Raw genomic sequence first — 15,657 nt, forward strand, 5'->3', positions numbered from 1 at the left:
TGAGATGCTTTTGCAAGACTTATAAGAGGGAACTGAGTATGAGTTTAATAATTCATTTAAAATAGCGCTAAATCTGCTGCTGACATCTAGTGGGTACTTGAATTCGTAAATACTCAAATGAACAGAAAACATTAAGCTTTTCTTCTCCGGCTGTGAAGTTCTCTTGTCTTTGGATTGAAATAAGACTCTCTCATTTTTGAGGAAGGCAAATATATGCTACAAAGATGTTAAACGAGTTATCAATGAAATGTGTTCCAGAACGACAGGAGTGACACAAACACTGATTCTGTTGGATGTGGGTAAATGGAGGTTTTGAATTGAAAATCTTGCTCCGAAGTTCGGGTCTTCCAGTTACCAGGTCCTGCACCTGAACCCCAGAAGTCTCTTTTCCTTTTCCATTCTACTTTTTGTGCTGCGTCTTTGTTCAGGTGATGGTTGTTTCGATAATTGAATACAGAACTCTGTGTTACATGTTATGATATCCAAAAAATACCGGTGAAAATTGGGATTTGTCCCCCTAATATGGCTTGAGAATTTCTGGCTAGCAGGAGATCTTCTTTGTGACTAGAAAGAAAGGTTCTAATTTTTTTTGCCGTGGTAGTTTAAAGAATCGTCAATATGTAAGCTCTGTAGCTTGTATCCATTGAATGTTGATCTCGCAAATGAAACTACTGAAAATTTGAGGAAGCGATGAAAAGTTTTGAAAAGGTTCCCAGGCCAAATAGCAACGCCAGGGGTTAAGAGACAACTTCTTCCAGGAGTGCGTTGCCCCCATATTCTTGATAATTTTTTTTTCTTCTTCCAAAGCATATCATGCTGGGCCAAGTGGATAGTTAGTTTGCTGTAATGTTCAATTAATATTCTGCACTTCAAGATGTTGGAAGGTGCGGGAGGTGGTTGAAGACTTCTGTAACTCGTTGGGTGTGATTTGCTGGTATTGTGAGTTCTCTGAGCTCGAGGCACTTGCCTTGAGTTGTTTACCTAAAACCACATACTAAGAAAGTAGTATAACTGGAATGGGACTCCAGGTTTTGTGGTTTCCTCTTCATTTTTCTAATCCTTTGGTAGTTTGTGAGAATTCATAAGCAGCGCATATTTAGATGACACAATTGCTCTTCTTTTTGCATGACTTCAGGTGACAACCTGGAGGTAATTACAGCTCTATGACCTTTAGTTTTCAAAAAGTTCCCAGTGATGCACAATTCATTTCAGAATTGAAACTCCAGTAGCAACGATTCCTGGTGTCCCTTGCTGAATGATATAAAATGATAATTTTTTATCAGTTTATCTGTTTAGCTCCCTGTGTACATGGGGAAAACCAAACTTTTCCAGGATGATAAAGCCACTCCCCTCTTGACACGCTGGAAGGAGCCAGAATGTGGACAACTAGAGACCTCTGGTTTTGTAATTGATGTGAACAGCAAAGGCTCTTGCCACTGGTATATTACTGGTTTTCCTGTCAGTAATGTGCACTGGGCAGGGGAACACTCAGTAACGGTCCCAGCCTCTCAACGTATTTTTCTACAGGTTTTCTCTTCTTCACAGCTCAGACTTAATCTGGGATAATGACTTGTTGCATCAGTCAGACCCCTTTACTCATTGTGCCCGTAGCAGCGATGTCTACAGGGAGGCTGATGTAGATGTCTACCAACTCTAAAAGCAGTTGCCTACAAGTTAAACTGCTAATTCTCTTCCATCTTAATGCAATAATGAGAGTATGGTGCAGTCCTGCTCCCACTGGAAACAGGGCAAAATAGCGAGCGAACTGTACAGATACCAAATCATTGGCATTTGTTGCAAATGGCCCTGTTGAGGGATTAGACCTGCCTTATCTACTATTTCATCTGCCAAGATTTATCTGGATTTTACCTTTGCTTTTGTATTTTGTAACGAATTCTTTAAAGGTGACTTCATCTCCCTTTGTCACTGATAGGTTACTTAAATTATGTGAAATTGTGTTTTATGTCACTTGCTTCAGACTTAATATAAATTGTGTCTTCAAATGCCTAACAACGCCTTAAAAAGAAAAAATTGGGGAAAAAACTCTTACTCTTAAGGTCAAAGAATAGACAGGTGTATCTTAACTGATTAGGGTATAACTGGACACGTGTTAACAGACTAATTAGATCCACTTGACTACCAAAAAAAAGAAGGGGGGGGGGAAATCCTGTAACTATATGATGAAAGGGAAAAATATGATCAAAAAAGGCTACTTTTATTTCCTGCTCTCAGAGGATTGTGGACTCTTTTCCAGGGATTGATCCAGCATTACAGAAGGAATCCAAAACTCAGATGCCCGTTCCATCTGCAACTCCAGCCTCAGCATCATCATCCTCATCATCATCCTCATCCAAATTTCACCGAGCTCGCTCCGGGGGTGCCAGAGATGAACGGTATCGATCCGGTAAGGGCTGGGGCAAGAGTTCACCTGGGATTCCTGTTAATGAGGGAGAAAGTACGTGTCCTCTCAAGGAGTCAAGCTTATGATTCATCCACTGATGGGAACTCCTACCTTGGTCATTCTCTATAAAGGAACCTCAGAGTAGTAGGACTGCAGCTGCTGAATCAAAGAGAATGCTAAGGAGAAAAGAGCAAATTATTTTTTGCAACCTTGATTTTCTGGCTTAAATGCACCTATTCAATGTGTGTCGCTCACAGAACGGAAAGCCTTTTTTAACCATGTCTGTAGGTAAGCAGATTCAGTGAAGGGACAGGTTTTGGTTCCTGGCGCTGGTGATTGCTGTGTGTATCTGCTCTGGCAGCTTGGAGAGTGAGAGCTGGCTTTCCCTCTGTGCTCAAAGCGCTTCCCGAGAGCAGCAGGAATGGCTGACTGCGCCCTGCTGATTCCCTGCTCCGCTTAAGGAAAGGGGAAGGTGGCGGCACCTATTTTTTTCTTTCCACTTGGTTTTGTTTTTGACATTGCATTAACAAGATTTAGGTTTTCTTCTCCAGAGGGGCAAATAAAGTGTATCAAATATTCCTTTTCCAGTAACGCTGCTATCATGTACCACCATTTCATAAAGCATTAGAAGAGCCCAGTTCTCTGGTTTATAGAAAAGCACAATTGAAATACATTAATCTGAGAAATTCACATAGATGAGTTCTTCCTTGTTGTAGTAGTTTTTTAATAAATTGTCTTCTCATCGCCAGTGATGTGTCTTCCTTTGAAAGAGTTCAGGATGTTTGCAGAGGGATGGAAGCCTCGCGTCCTACCCTGTTCCAGTTACTAGCCAGCACGTATTTACAGCCCCAGTTAGTAACTTTCAAGATTTACATGAAATCTGCATCCGTTCAGGTTTTTGAACGTAAGGTTTTACCAAAATCAGACAACTGGCTCAGAGTTTGTCAGTTTAGAGATGAGAGTTGCCCCTGGGGCTGTATACGGTGTTAGCTTTCCTGCATATTTTAAATTACACACAGACATATTTTAAAATAGTCTTTGGTTGAGGGGAACAATCTGGTGGGGCTGGAGTTTCTATAGAAGTTGCTGGAGACACAAGAATATAGTGACTAATCCAGAACATTCCAGACTAAAAAGCCTGTCCTTGCTGTATAGCTTGCTAACTTTAGAAACCTCAGTTAGATTCCCTGTTTTAAAAAAAAAAAAAAAAAGAGGAAACGTTACTCATGAGACAGCAAAATGTAGCTGTTTGGGAAGGTGCTGTGAAGAGGGGGATTGCATACATCTTGCCAGCTAGTGCTAGTTGCATGTGTGTAAGCCGTGTGTGTGTGTTTCTTCCTCCTTTACTGTTGCAAAACTTGCATTTTGCAGATATCCACACGGAAGCGGTTCAGGCAGCGCTGGCAAAGCACAAAGAACAGAAGATGGCCCTGCCGATGCCAACAAAACGACGCTCGACGTTTGTTCAGTCTCCCGCTGACGCCTGCACTCCCCCAGGTTAGGCTGTGGCTGTGCGCGTGGCTGTGTGGATGCGCAGGCACACGTTAGTGACAGTTTCCAAATCAAGAGGCTGCAATTGTCACAATATTCCAGCTCTTCAGCACATTCGTAGGTGGCTCTTCTTCCCGGAGCTCTGCTGCTCCGTTGCAGCAGCTGCTGGTTTTCATGGAGCTGCTGGGAGGGCTGTGAAAATAAGTCCTCTTCTGGGAACTTGTAACGAATCCATTGGCAAGAGCCGAGCGGGCGTCCTGGGCTCAGGCTGCTTCTTTCGCTTCCCTCACACCTGTTTCAGTTGCATAATTCACGTTTTGATTTTGTTAAGGTTTAATACTCAACATGCAGGACAAGGATTTGCAGCGCTCTACGTTTCTGGGCAAGGACCTTGGAGGGGCTCCCGTGGGATTCCACGACTTGCGGGGCTTTTCCTTCCATGTAACGGCTGCAGCAAAACGCCTCGGATACCGTGGTGCTATTACGGTGCATGTGCATCAGATAATAATAAAGCTCCCTGTTTTCAAGCACCTATATGCACTGGCTTAAAGATGAATATGCATAATTTTTGGCAGTGACTTTTATGTTGTCTCTCATTGTGCAAAAGCATCACAGTCATTTGGGTTGGTGGAGTCATCTGAAGATCATGGATTCCTCTCTCATTGTGAATTCATATCTCTGAGCCAGCTCTGCTAGGCTGACTCTCTCACAACTATTTTCACCTTTTTTTTTTTTTTTTTTTTTTTTCATACTTCCTTTTTTCTTTTCCTTTCTCCTGGGGGCTGATGCATGTTCCCGGTGTCTGCTTGGCTCTCAGCTTTGTACAAACTTGTCCAGGAGAACAGCACATTCTGAGCTGTGGGTACGACACAAGGAAAGGGCAGCGCTTACGGTGTGTCTGGAATCAGTTTTTTCTTCAGCTCGTGACTGCGTTCTCCTTTGGCAAGTGGGTAGAACGTGATTTCATAGTTCAATTTACAACTAGAATATAGATGGGCAATCACTTTGAAGAACACCTAAATTTTAGGCCAAAGCCAAACGGAATGTTTATACGTAGCACTGTACAACTTCAGATACCAAGTAATGAGTTCGTTCTTCATGATAAATAATTAGGTCACAGCTTTAGGGTAGGTGAGATCTGTTCTCTCGGAAATGCAGTTCCTTGTTCCAGTTTTCTCTTTTTTTATTTTGTTTTGGGGTGGATTTATTGTTTATTTTCTGCAATTGAAAGGGATCCATTTAGAATCCCAGACAAAAGCATTTTCTGCGGGTGGCCTTGGCACTTTTGTTTCTCGATGCCTGCATTCTGCTTTGTGCCTGTGAACTTCCAGTTTTGACAGTGATACTGACCCCTCACTTTCCATTTCAGAATTACCAAAGTTAGGCAATACAGCATCTGATATTATGGAATATGAATGGAAAAGTAATGAGAGATAAGTCAATAAACTTGGAGGATCCAGGGGAAGGGTGTTTGACTGAGGAGGTGAATCTTGTGTGTGCTTTAAACAGGGGCAAAACACCAGGGTAAATGTGTTGACACTGGAGAGCTCTGCATTAACTGCTGGTTTGGCCAATGTAACCTTGTTTGACGCAGCCTGTGGAAAAAAAATCTTCGTATGACATGCCTGTGGCATTGAGATGTGAATTGGAAAGAGAGCATGTTCAGAGCGATGTGCTTTTCCCTAAGCAGCTAGATTTTCTTTTCTGCTTCCACACAGACACGTCTTCCGCATCCGAGGATGAGGGGTCGCTAAGGCGCCAAGCTGCTCTTTCTGCTGCATTGCATCAGAGCTTACAGAATGCTGAGTCTTGGATCAACCGATCTATTCAGGGGTCATCCACATCTTCATCAGCATCTTCTACACTTTCCCATGGAGAAGGCAAAGGGACCAGTGGGTCACTAGCTGATGTATTTGCCAATACTCGAATAGGTAGGAGATGAGTATGAACAGAAAAATTGCTTCAAGTTTAGACTGTATTAATAAAGCTGGAGTTGTCCGTTGCGTAAGGGAAATTCGGATCGAGAGTTTAGTTAGTTTTGATGGAACTTACTGGGATTTGTTGGAGTTGCACAATTTTTTTTTACCTTAAGAATTTCAAATACTGAGTTGGTTGCAAAAGGGGAAGCGGGGAGCAGGAGCTTATCGAAGCAGAAGAGACTGTGGGGTGCGGTGCCGGCATCGACAGGCTCAGCAGGCACGACTTTCTGTGAACTGTGGCGCTTACATCTGCGGCTGTTTGAGGCTACTGCGTGTACAGAGCATCCGGCATCTGTGTCCTGATGAATACGTTAGGGGTGTCTTTGCCTGTTGAGTGGGGGAAATGCTGTGGTTTAACATTCTCATTTTGCCTAACGCTTTATTGTTTGTGTTAGATTAAAAAAAAAAAAGATCCAAACCCAGCCATATATGCGAACAAATGAGCGTACATCATTCCAAAAAACGCTTATAGCAGAGTGATGATTTAGCAGAGATCTTTCATGACTAGTCTGAGAAACAATCAGAGCATCCAGGTATTGAGAAGATGGAGCAAAATCTACAGATCTGGATACCCTAGGCTCAGTTTTTTGAGGCTCTGAGGTGCTCCTTGCTGCTGATGCTTCTTTATGAAATTGCAAAGTTTGGTTTTGCTCTGTGTATGTTTGTCTTTTTTTATCTGCTGTTACAGATACTACTGCATCCTAGGAAATGTCTGTATTTTGTGTGCTCTCTGCTTTTGCTTAACTGGTTTGGGGCAAGCAGTGCATAGAAGTGCTGGTGTTTTTAACTGTTTCACTTATTATTTTTTTTACTGCTGTTATTTTTGTTTGTTTATTTGCTGGGATGCAAGTTGCTTTTTGAAATGGAAAACTGGGGAAATTGCCCATAAAATGTAGTCAATATAATTAATGTGTCTTTCAAGCAGAGAGGCTGTTTTTGATTGGAGCATACAGAAAGTCACATTTACCTTTTGTAATGAATTAAGGTAATCTGGCTTTTTACCTACAGAGTAACTACTATCTAATATAATTAGTAGTTTATGCAAAATAGAAGTTTTAAATCTTTGGTGGAATTGGATTTGCCATATAGATGCTGCATTCATCCTGCGCTAACACCTAATTTAAATGAACAGGAACTCTCACGTATACAATTTTATCCGTCTCTTTGGAGAGAGCAATAACAAGTCCTGCAAATGTTTGCAGTTGTACGAATTCTAGGTCCTTCCTAGTGATCTTAGACGTTCAATACATGAGGAATATTCCTCGCCACCGTATCTCCAAAGGTATGCAGAAATGGATTTTTTTTCTCCTTAGAAAGAGGGGTGCAGAGAATCAACCACAAAATCCTTTCTGTGGGAATTATTCAGTATCTGCCTTCCTCCAGGCTCTCTGTGCAAGCCAACGTACAGTTTCAAAAGTGTTGGGTTTTTTCTTTTGTAAGCAACAGCTGCTGGTTCTGTTAAGCTGGAATAGAATATTCTTGCCCTATCAGATGATTGAACCTACTGTGTGTATGAAGAAATCCCACGTAAGCAAAAATCACTTATTTATGAGAAAATTAATGAGAATTTCTGAAGTATGCCGAGTTACTTGCAGTTTTGAAGCTTTACAAACTCATCTGAAAAGCAAAACAGTGTCTTGCAATTTAAAGCAAAAGGAAGACCCAGCTTGCTCTGTTCATTAGATTTGAAGTTTATTATTTAACTGCTGGGCAGGCTCATACTGTTTAGCCACCGAACCGGAAGAAATTTAAACCCAACATGATGTTTTGCTGGTGTGCTTTAGTCAATAGCCTGCCGCATGTTTTGTTTTAGAAAGCCCTTACTGACAAAAAAGCTAAATAGTATAATTCTAGCAAGAGAGATTACTGCATAGGTGATGTCGGGTTTTGTTCTGGGCTTTGAATATTCCAGAGCTCATGTGGATTTCGGACTTTTTTTTTTTTTTTTCTTTTTCCTTTTTTACAGTGCTGAAGGTCAAGAGATGTAGCTTGGTTTGAAGGTTAGAGACCCAGGATAGGAATTCTGGTTTGGTGAACCACTTTCCTGACGTGGACACGAGCCACTCATCTTGTGCCTTTGTTTTGTATTTTCCTGAACAGATAACGTGCACCTCCTAGAGCTACTTAATATTACAGAAGCAGTGTGTTAGCATTAATAAAAGCTCCCACACGTTCAACCCATCAAATTTTTAAGATTGTTGGTAATGGGTAACTAACACTTTGTTTGTTCCGTCTGATAATAAAAGGTATATGTTAATTGCCATCTCGATTTTCTCCCTCTCTTTAGAAAATTTCTCGGTTCCCCCAGATGTCACAGCAACTACCTCCACGTCCTCAGCACGCCCAGCAGCGATTGACCTTCCTCCTTCGGGGATCGTGAAGGGCATGCACAAGGGATCAAACCGCTCCAGTCTCATGGATACTGCTGATGGTACGGAACCTTTCAGAGCACCCAGAAATTAAAATGGTGTTAAGGAAGGGCTTGAGTTGGGAGAATAAATCATCTGACTTAAATATATCCCATTTAAGCACTTCACAAATTTGAAATGGTTATGGCATCAGCATTAACACATTCCCATGCCACAGTTTGGACAATGGCATTAACGCATTCCATTGCAGCAACTACCTACTGTGTACTGAACTGGAGAAAATCATGGGAGAGATAATAGAAAAAAATGCCACATGCATACGTAGACTAGTTGTTTTTAAAAGCTTTTGTCTTAGAATCCCTAAAAGGAAAGGTAAGATATATGAAATAATGTAATTCTTAGCTATAATTAGACTCTTATTAAGCTGGTAATGCTCACTGAGCTGGTTGGCATAAACTTTTGTGCAGAGGGTGACATTGCTGCTCCTGGGCTGGCGTCCTCCCCCTGCGGGCAGCCTGGTGCCACTGGGTCCGTACCACAGGCAGGCGCAGAGCTGTGGGCTGGGGTCTGCAGCAAGGACAAGGTGTCAGACAGATGGAAATCGGGCTGTGGAAGGGAGTAAGTGCTTTAAAAGTGAGTTTCTTTTATGAGCATTTTCTGAGCACTGAATTAATACACAACTGATATCATGCTTACTGATGTCGTCCTGCACTCGCACAACCTTTAGTGATGGAAGTGGGTAGTTGATGAGCTGGGCACACCAAGAGAAGTATCTGCCAGTGGAAGGAGGTAGGATGTAAATGTTAATAGAGATGATGAACGCTTTCATTAGGCAAAATCTTTCCCTCCAGGTGTTCCTGTGAGCAGTAGAGTCTCCACGAAAATTCAGCAGTTGCTCAACACCTTGAAAAGACCTAAAAGGCCACCCCTGAAAGAATTTTTTGTGGATGATTTTGAAGAAATTGTGGAAGGTAATAGCACCAATTAATGCTTTTTATTAATCATTTGTGATAAGTACACACACATAGTGCTGAATTTATTTGTGCCGTTGTTTTTGAAGCTGAGTCTGATTGGCTCTTTGCACCCAGCAGCCAGTAGCTCTCATGAATAGTCTGATACAAAACCAACGTTTGAAGTAGCTCACTGCGCTGCTGAGCTTTGAGTGACCTCCTCAGCTTCTTCCAATAACTAAAAGTTATTGACAAAAATATTTAAATAGATTTTTTTTTTTTTAAACCCCTTCATTTGCTTAGGCTACTTAATTAGTTTCCCCCAAAGGATTGTCATTACAGGTAATTTCATTACAACCTTATTTTGTAAGATTATTTGTCTGTTTGTCTTTTCTCCAGTTCTGTGTTCCTTTCCTCGCTGTTGAATTGAATACCTTTTAATAGCACCTTAGGAGAAGACCATGTTCAGGATGTTTTGTTTTGTGAGGGCTTTCCTAGGAAACGAAATGCGATAGAGGTGGTTAAACCTAAAGGTGATGAGGAAAAGCGTTTCTTTTTAGTGCGTCTTTCCAGCTGAAGTGTCTGGTAACAAATGAGCAAAGACGAACTGGGAACATGATTGGATTTCCTTCAGTTCCGCAGCCAGACCCAAACCAGCCCAAGCCGGAGGGGCGCCAGATGACCCCTGTGAAGGGAGAGCCCCTGGGCGTTGTGTGTAACTGGCCTCCTGCCTTAGAAGCGGCGCTGCAGCGCTGGGGAACCACCCAGGCCAAGTGCCCCTGTCTGACAGCGCTGGATGTGACAGGAAAACCCGTTTATACCCTCACGTATGGTGAGTTGAGCCCTGGCTTCCCAAGGAGCAGTAGTGGGTAGAACACAGGGTTGTTGGTCTTGGGGTGGTTGCAAATATATTCTTGGGTTTTGAGAGCTTTGTAGACAAAGCAGAAAGTACCTGAAACGGAGGATGTGACTGTGGAAGGTAAAAGCAGTCAAGAATTGGTATATTCTCCTGTGTGCTGGGTTGATTTAGAGTTGTGCAAGTCTCTCTTCTTTGTGTTCTAGGCAAATTGTGGAGCAGAAGTCTCAAGCTGGCCTACACACTGCTTAATAAACTGGGGACCAAAAATGAACCCGTGTTAAAACCTGGAGATAGGGTAATGAGTTTGGGACTGGTTCTCCCTCTGAAGTAAAAAGAGGAATTCGGGGGGGCTGTAACTTACCACAGATGCTATAATCTTGTTCTTTTAATAGCGAGACTCTTATCCCAGGGACAGGCTATTTGGGAAAGAAACTCTTGTGATCTTTCCATCCTGCTGGCTCCTCTGTAAGCAACTTCTTGGCTCTGGACTTTGAAATACATCTAAGGAAGCGCATTGCACCTCTGGGAGAGAGATACAGAGCTTTAGAAGTCTGTGTTTTGGCTGTGTGTGCATGTTCGGGTGTATGGGCACACAGGGAATGCTGAGGCTGCTGCGTGAGGAATTCGGGCACACACAGATATTATGTGGAAGACAGAGCGCTTGAAGATGCCCTGTGAAAAATGCTGTGATAGAATGTGAAATAACACAAAGTTTTCTGACTTCTAGTCACTATAAAGCTGAACTTTGCCATTTTTCCTTGTATTTCAACTAACAAAATATTTTTGTGAATTGTAGGTAGCCCTTGTTTATCCCAACAATGACCCCGTCATGTTTATGGTGGCGTTTTACGGCTGTCTCCTAGCAGAAGTCATTCCAGTGCCTATAGAGGTACCTCTTACCAGAAAGGTAACGTTGATGGAACTTAGAGGAGCGATAGGCTGACGTGGGATGAAATCCAAGTCAGACCATCAGCCTCTGACAGCGTTTCCCAGCATCCAGCTGCTGCCTGGGCAGCTCTGTGTCAACGCGACGCGCGAGACCCTTGTGAACCTGGAATAGCTCGTTAAAAATGGAAAAATATATTGACCAGAGAGCTGTGCTGAGCGGCTGGACGTGGTCGATTCACCTAAATGCTGTAGCCTTCATTTGGTTATTGCAAATAATTTATAGGGTACAGATAATATTGTGACTCTGCCCTCTGACTGGTGTGAATGGGGTCTCATTTCCAGCCATGCCTAGCATCTACCAGTCTTTTGACTTTGCTGGAGACTGAAGGTGCTAAATATTTCTGAAGACTTCAAGGCACTTTTTGTAAATTATTTGCTCAACGAAGCATTTTCTTTACCCTTACCAGACTTTCTGCAATATTGCCATATTATTGCCATGTCAAGAACTGTCTAAAAGTATAGATTCCGTAAGAGGAATCAAAAGCAACAGGATAATGGCAAACATATGGCAAGAGCGGTGGTAATGAAACGGTGAGCTGGGCTGGTGTCCTGGGGGAGTCACAGAGCTTTGCTTTCGTTTGTCTGCAACGTGACAACTGCTATAGCAACCACATACAAAATTAAAACCTCTCCTGGTATTTGCCCAATCAGATTTCTTAGTGAGCTACCTCATTTCAGTGTTTTTATCATTGTGCAATAGAAATTAGTTCCAGGGGAAAGAGAGCCTTGTTATTTCAGTGTAATTATACATTTTGCTTTTTTTGCCCCCTGATTCCTCTTCGAAGCCTCTGGGTTTCCATTAATGAAAATTAATGGTGTGTGCTCAACGCTGGGCATGAGCACTTGTTTTCTGTGGATTTCACATCCAATGCACTTCAGTCTTGCCAATGCAATATTTGTTTCTGTATAAAGAGCTCCCTTTGAGAATCACCAGATTTCTCTGCAATCTGTCCCCGGTTACATAATGGTTTCATTTTTGAACAAAATGAATAGAAAAGAGCAGGCTTGGTATGCAGGAGATTAAGTAGCCCTTCTGCATTTTTGTGGTGGCTTATCATTTTCCTATGGACTTTTATTGGCTTGTAGGCACGTCTCCATTTCCCCAGCAGGCCTTTGTGCTGGATACGTATCATCTTCCAAAATGTGTTATTATCCAAGCTTAGAAGCGGTGGCGTTCAGCCCTGCCACACAGCGCTTGTCACTTGCGTTTCAAGCCATTGCCAGACGCTGGACGCAGAGAAGGACAAACCAAAGGGAAGACTGTTTGTGGGAATGGGTTTTTTCTTCTTCCCCACGTGATCCCTAGTGTTACCGTCCAGTTACCAGAGCATTACCAACCTTGGGTTTTGGTAAGGGGAAAGTTGGCTTATGTCATCTGGAAACAGGGATGACTTTTTCCCCCCTCTTCCCTCAGGATGCTGGTGGTCAGCAGATCGGTTTTCTGCTGGGAAGCTGTGGTATTGCTTTGGCCCTCACCACTGAAGTTTGTCTGAAAGGGCTTCCAAAAACCCAAAATGGAGAAATTGTGCAGTTTAAAGGTTAGATTGGTCATATGCTTGCTTTTGATCGTACTTTTGCTATAGCTGAACTGTCTGACAGTGGTTGCCAGAAGTCTGAATGCAGGGGCGGGGGGGGACATGACACAAAGTGAGCAACTCTTCTGATAGCGTCACTTAAGTGCTGTCGGGTTTATGTATGTGGTGTAGATTGGTCCGTGTGTCTGACAGAATCGCTTGTGGTTCTGGAAGTCACAGTGGATCTCCCTTACACTGCAGGGCTGTCCTCAGATCCCTTCAGTGGCATTTGGCAGGTTCAAAAGCAGTTTTATTAATGATACAACAAGCTATATTTAGAAATACTGCAGGGATCTTTCCTGAGCCGAGGAAGTGCCTTGTTGCCCACTGAACTCCCTGATGAGAAGCGAGATGAGCCTTCTGGCCAGTAGCTTGGCTTGGATCAGTATTAAGCTTGTGTAACTGAACTTGGACAAATGACGGGGTTTTAGTGTATTCTTGCAGAATATAAATCCCTCAATAAATAAACTGATATTAATATTCCACTTTATTTTTGGCTCTAGGTTGGCCCAGACTCAAATGGGTTGTGACAGATTCAAAATATCTCTCCAAATCTCCTAAGGACTGGCAGCCCAACATCTCAGCTGCAGGAACTGAGCCAGCATATATTGAGGTAAGTAGTGAATGGGGAATAGAAAGTAGTTTCCGTGAGCTGAATTTAATGTTCTAATCACCAGGGAGATAATACTTTCACCTCACTACCTTAAACTTCCCAGTTTCTAGCCACTGAAACAAGCCTTTCACTGTGTACAACCTGCTGTGAAGCTTATTTTAGTTTTTAATATCTTTGTGGCCTTGAGCGCTGCTCGAAATGAGTTGAACACTGTTCTTGTTCCAGAAAGCTTGTAATTGAGACAACTGAGCTCTCTGAGATAGTGTACTTGATAACACAGATTTCTGAAACTGCTTAAGCCCACAGCATTTTGAATTTTCTGTTCTTCCTGTAGGAGCTTATTTTCATTTGTACACCTCAGTACGGCAACTTCTAGGAATTGCAGGGGTTTAAGGAGTCACAGTAATTTGGCTATTCTAAAATTACAAATTGGCTTTTCAGTTTACTTGCAGGAGCAGGAAGGAATGCTGTGAGAAGTAGGAATAGTGAAATAAACACAAAGACATTCAATTGCCCTCTATCTCCTGTCTCTCTGGAGTTAGCTGAGCATGTTTGCTACCTGAATAACTGTATCTTCTGTACTGAGCCTTGCTGATACCTTTTTACAAGCAGGTACTTTCTAGAGTATGTCTCAGCAGCTTTAGAAAAACAGAACTACTTCATGTGGATTCTGTCATTTGATTTCCTTCATGTGTGGGATCCAGAGTCACAGCTTGACCTTTTTTCCCCTCCTCTGCAGTACAAGACGAGCAAAGAGGGCAGCGTTATGGGCGTGACGGTGTCTCGCATTGCCATGCTGTCTCACTGTCAAGCCTTGTCTCAGGCCTGCAACTATTCTGAAGGTGGGTGATGTCACAGAAACATCAGAGGAATGAAGGTTTAGTGACATCATTTTTGGTGGTTACCTCTCATTTTTAAAGCTGTCCGTGAGTAACCAGCACACAGTAGTATCTACTGAAAAAAAAAAAGGTGGAAGGGAGGAGTTGTGGATTAATTCTCCCCAAAACTCAAGACTGCCTGTACTCTTTTCCATCCCAATCTACATCACTTTCACTGCCATAGTGAAGAGGAATAAAAAGTGGGATTTGCATCATGTCTAGAAAGTTAAGAAGTCTGTTCAGATGAATGAAAAGGGGAGCGTTTTCCAACAGGCTGGAGTATTTCTCTTGCTGTACTGATGGATCACCCATTAAAATGCATTTCCAAACTTTTGTTCTTGATAATGTGTGTAAATATCAAAGCGCCTCTTGCATAAACTGGTTCTGTACGAGTTGCATGAGGCTTTTTGGCTAATCCAGAAATGGAGATTGGAAATTGCTGGTGGGAGTACAGAGAGTTCTGCTATAGGGTATGGTTTTAGTCTGGTCTACCTTGTAAATCAAGCTAATTTATGTATCCATGACTGAAACTTTATTTCTAGAGCTGCTTGTCGTAGTACTTTAAAATGCAGAATTTGTCTTTTGGAAGCCATCACTTTAATTTCCATTGCTTCTGGGAGTCGGTGCTTGAATGATGTTTTCTCTTTCCCTGCTGCTGTTCCTGCATAATGAGGTCAAGACCCTTCCTGTTCTTCTGATGTACATTACAGGCTGCAATGTCATTTTCTTGCAACTTTCTGGGATGTGTTCTTTCTTTTAAACTGATGTTCAGTTGTGTTATTTTGCATAACAAGGAGCTCTGACTAGTAAAACGTATAATCAGACAAACAAGGCTGGTGTGTGCCTCTTGGAGCAGATCTGACAGATTCAAACATAAGCAGATTCCAGCATAAATAATGGTCACAGCTGTCCTGGCGCATTTCACTTCAAAACTACAACTTTCTTTTCCCAGGTGAAACGATAGTGAATGTTTTGGATTTTAAGAAGGATGCAGGCTTGTGGCATGGCATTCTGACGGTGAGTGGAGCCTGCAAGGACTTTCTGAAGTGTTATAACTCATTATAATTATGATATTTGAGGAGATGGTTGAGGACCGTTACCGATTAAGTCACCCGTTTCTCTCCCTGGTAGATCTGTAGTTCTCCAGGGGAAGTGTAGAAGCATCCTCAGAAACCTTATATGAATTCATGGTGGGGCAGGGGTTGATGGGGAGTGAGGGTGACTCCTATATCTGCTTCATGATAGGTTTTGTGAACCCTTTTCTAAAAATCTTTTCTCTATTTTTCAGAATGTAATGAACAAGCTGCACACTATCAGTGTGCCCTATTCTGTGATGAAAACCTGTCCGCTCTCCTGGGTGCAGAGAGTTCATGCCCACAAAGGTAACTGTGTGTTCCACAGCTTTAGCTGGAAGCTCTCAGGATAAATGAGTGACAGGCATTAAAATCGCTAATGCTTTAGAGCCTGTCTTCTTGCTCTCCCATGACAAATCTCGAGGGTCAAAACTCTAATTTATTTCTAAATATATACATATATATGTGTGTATGTTTATATATACAATATATATAAATATATACACAAATATTTCTAAATAT

The 15,657-nt window shown here is 42.3% G+C and overlaps 1 protein-coding gene across 1 annotated transcript in view; it reads left to right on the top strand.

The window, feature by feature from the left end:
* Positions 1-15,657, top strand: part of DIP2B (disco interacting protein 2 homolog B) — a 70,774-nt gene that overhangs the window by 35,127 nt on the left and 19,990 nt on the right. Inside the window, exons 3-15 of the mRNA XM_074165024.1 lie at positions 2,255-2,404; positions 3,773-3,898; positions 5,611-5,823; positions 8,159-8,302; positions 9,092-9,211; positions 9,825-10,022; positions 10,253-10,344; positions 10,846-10,956; positions 12,412-12,535; positions 13,075-13,184; positions 13,924-14,026; positions 15,015-15,079; positions 15,351-15,444. Coding sequence (XP_074021125.1) covers positions 2,255-2,404; positions 3,773-3,898; positions 5,611-5,823; positions 8,159-8,302; positions 9,092-9,211; positions 9,825-10,022; positions 10,253-10,344; positions 10,846-10,956; positions 12,412-12,535; positions 13,075-13,184; positions 13,924-14,026; positions 15,015-15,079; positions 15,351-15,444 — 1,650 coding nt within the window. The remainder of the gene's footprint in view (positions 1-2,254; positions 2,405-3,772; positions 3,899-5,610; positions 5,824-8,158; positions 8,303-9,091; positions 9,212-9,824; positions 10,023-10,252; positions 10,345-10,845; positions 10,957-12,411; positions 12,536-13,074; positions 13,185-13,923; positions 14,027-15,014; positions 15,080-15,350; positions 15,445-15,657) is intronic.

This window comes from Numenius arquata, chromosome 29, assembly GCF_964106895.1.
Source record: "Numenius arquata chromosome 29, bNumArq3.hap1.1, whole genome shotgun sequence".
NCBI lineage: Eukaryota > Metazoa > Chordata > Aves > Charadriiformes > Scolopacidae > Numenius > Numenius arquata.